Source organism: Opisthorchis viverrini (assembly GCF_000715545.1).
Source record: "Opisthorchis viverrini unplaced genomic scaffold opera_v5_171, whole genome shotgun sequence".
NCBI lineage: Eukaryota > Metazoa > Platyhelminthes > Trematoda > Opisthorchiida > Opisthorchiidae > Opisthorchis > Opisthorchis viverrini.
In genome coordinates this window covers 45715-47905 of record NW_008751829.1, presented here as the reverse complement: position 1 = coordinate 47905, position 2191 = coordinate 45715, and the positions used below count along the sequence as shown (strand labels likewise).

The 2191-nt window shown below is 45.2% G+C and overlaps 1 protein-coding gene across 1 annotated transcript in view; it reads right to left on the bottom strand.

Moving 5' to 3' along the window:
* Nucleotides 1-1739: 1739 nt before the first annotated feature.
* The window catches only part of T265_07468 (hypothetical protein), a gene marked incomplete at both ends in the record, with an annotated part of 11253 nt that continues 10801 nt past the window's right edge, over nt 1740-2191 (bottom strand). The window contains one exon of the mRNA XM_009173001.1: nt 1740-2041. Within this exon, the coding sequence (XP_009171265.1) occupies nt 1956-2041 (86 nt within the window). The remainder of the gene's footprint in view (nt 2042-2191) is intronic.

Genomic DNA, 2191 nt, shown 5'->3' with positions numbered 1-2191 from the left:
TGACGCCACAAGTGACGCAAATTAGCAAACGTGATTCGAGCCTTTGAGATTCTTGCACTGACTTCATCAGACACACTTCCGTCAGAGCCAATACAACTACCGAGTGCTACTTTACCACAATCATTTCGAGGTGCCTACACTTTCAGACACTCAGTAAGACAATGTGGGGAGAAACTAACAACACGAACGCCATTGAAATCGGCTATCAGCCATTTGTTGCAGTGTCTACAGCCAGGTGCAGTGGGGATCACGTGGTTCACATCCTGGTAGGCGAATAGCACCGACAGTACCCAAACGTTTCGTAACCTCCTTCATATCCCTCTGCCGGGTCAAGTGTTGGCCACCTCTATGCATGTGATGCTCTGAATTGGGCACGGGAAACAGCACTCTGTTAGGCGTGCGCAATACATGGCCTCACCAACGCCGCTTCTGGTGATAGACACCTTCCTTAATGGAAGTCCTTGTCACACAACCGAAAACTCGCTTTCTAATTTCCTCGTTACGGATTCTCCGATACCAGCCTACAGGAGCTCCAGTCCTGAGACAATGAGTGTCGAACATCTGAAGATTTGTCATTTGCGCTACTCGAACAGATCCAGTCTCAGCCATAGAACAAAACAACCTGCACTGTAGCTCAGAGGAGCATGTTTGACGGACGATGGATACTAGCTTTGTAGTCCAGGTACTGGGTTCCAGCTTTGGTAGCAGCGTCAAGATATGGTGTTTCCAAGAATTTCAAAGCAACTTTCGCATTTTCAAGATGATCTGATGGGTCTGAATCTGTCATTGCTCTTACCATGTGGAAGGACTCCGCAATGTTTGAGGAAATTTCGGGCTAGGGAAGCTTTGTCAACCGCTCAGTAGAATTTAAAACTATTCATTTTATTTCTGGGATACCCCTGGCTTGGCGCTGTATGTACACTTGTGGTTCATTGGCCTCCGTTGCGCGGTTCTATATGCACTTATCCACATATCTCATGCACACTGATTGCTAAACTTGACTGGAATGTGTCTAAATGAACCAGTCATCCCTAGTAAGACTCTGCTGACTTCACTATCAAGTGAGAACCGTTTTTTATCTCTCATCAGCCAGCGTATTTTGAGAAAGGTCAGCAACAAGGCGTTCGCTGAGTTCAAAACCTACTGAATGAGTAATTTGAAAACTGCCTCTGATATTCAAGTTACCAATGAAAGTAGTAGTTCTGATGTACGCAACTCATTTTGTCACCCTATTGAATGGTAGTATCCAGTCTGTTGTCCACGCACTACCCAAACTCAGGCTGACGTGTGAAGGCATTTTTTTCTCGGGTCTGGAAGTACACAGGAGACTGCGACTGATTAACCTTTCCATCTATATCTCATTGCGACCACACTATTTCTCGCAACATTTCCACATAAGTTGTTCCTTTCCGAAAGCTACAGTCCTGCTCAAGGTCGGACACATCTGGTCCATGTTAGTCAGGAAGCCGTCAATTCATCTGCAATAAACTGCTTCACTTCCACTGCATGTGTACGTCACGTGCTCTGAAGCGCACTGTTTGGTTCACATGATGCAGTTGTGTGAGTGGTGCGACGGCGATGATTCGGGTGATTCATTGTCTGATTGACACCCACGCGCAAGCTTCAAGCGACTAATCACGTGACGGCACGTTCCAAATCACTTTCGGAAGACTGCGCTCAGAAGGGCAAAAGTTGGAGTAGCGAGTACCAAATAAGACCTTTCTAAAACAGTGGCGCATCGTAATAATAGTGTTTACTGGTTACCAACAATACACAGGAAAGTAAATAAGAGTGAAAGTAATGAGCATATTGTTGTATACGTTTAGTCGTACAACTAGTTGCTGCACTACAGTGTGCAAGTTAGAGGTAACCAGATAGGTGGTTTGCTCTGGATTTGCGAATCCGCATACGATTCTATCCAGCTTCCATATGAGGTTTCTAAACTTGGTAACAGCTCAGCACCAGGCGAAGTGTTGGGTGTCGAGTTCGAAGAGAATACGTGAGGAACATGATGCGCCAGACTCACGTTGCAGCGGAGTAACTGTGGGGAAATGAAATAGAGTAGGCATAAACTATACGTGGAGTTTCAACAATATACAATCATTCGCGTATTTTTAATCAGATACGAATAGTTTGACTTTCACTGGGAAACAGTCTGTTGTGTGTTGATTGGTTTGAAAAGAGTTTAGGG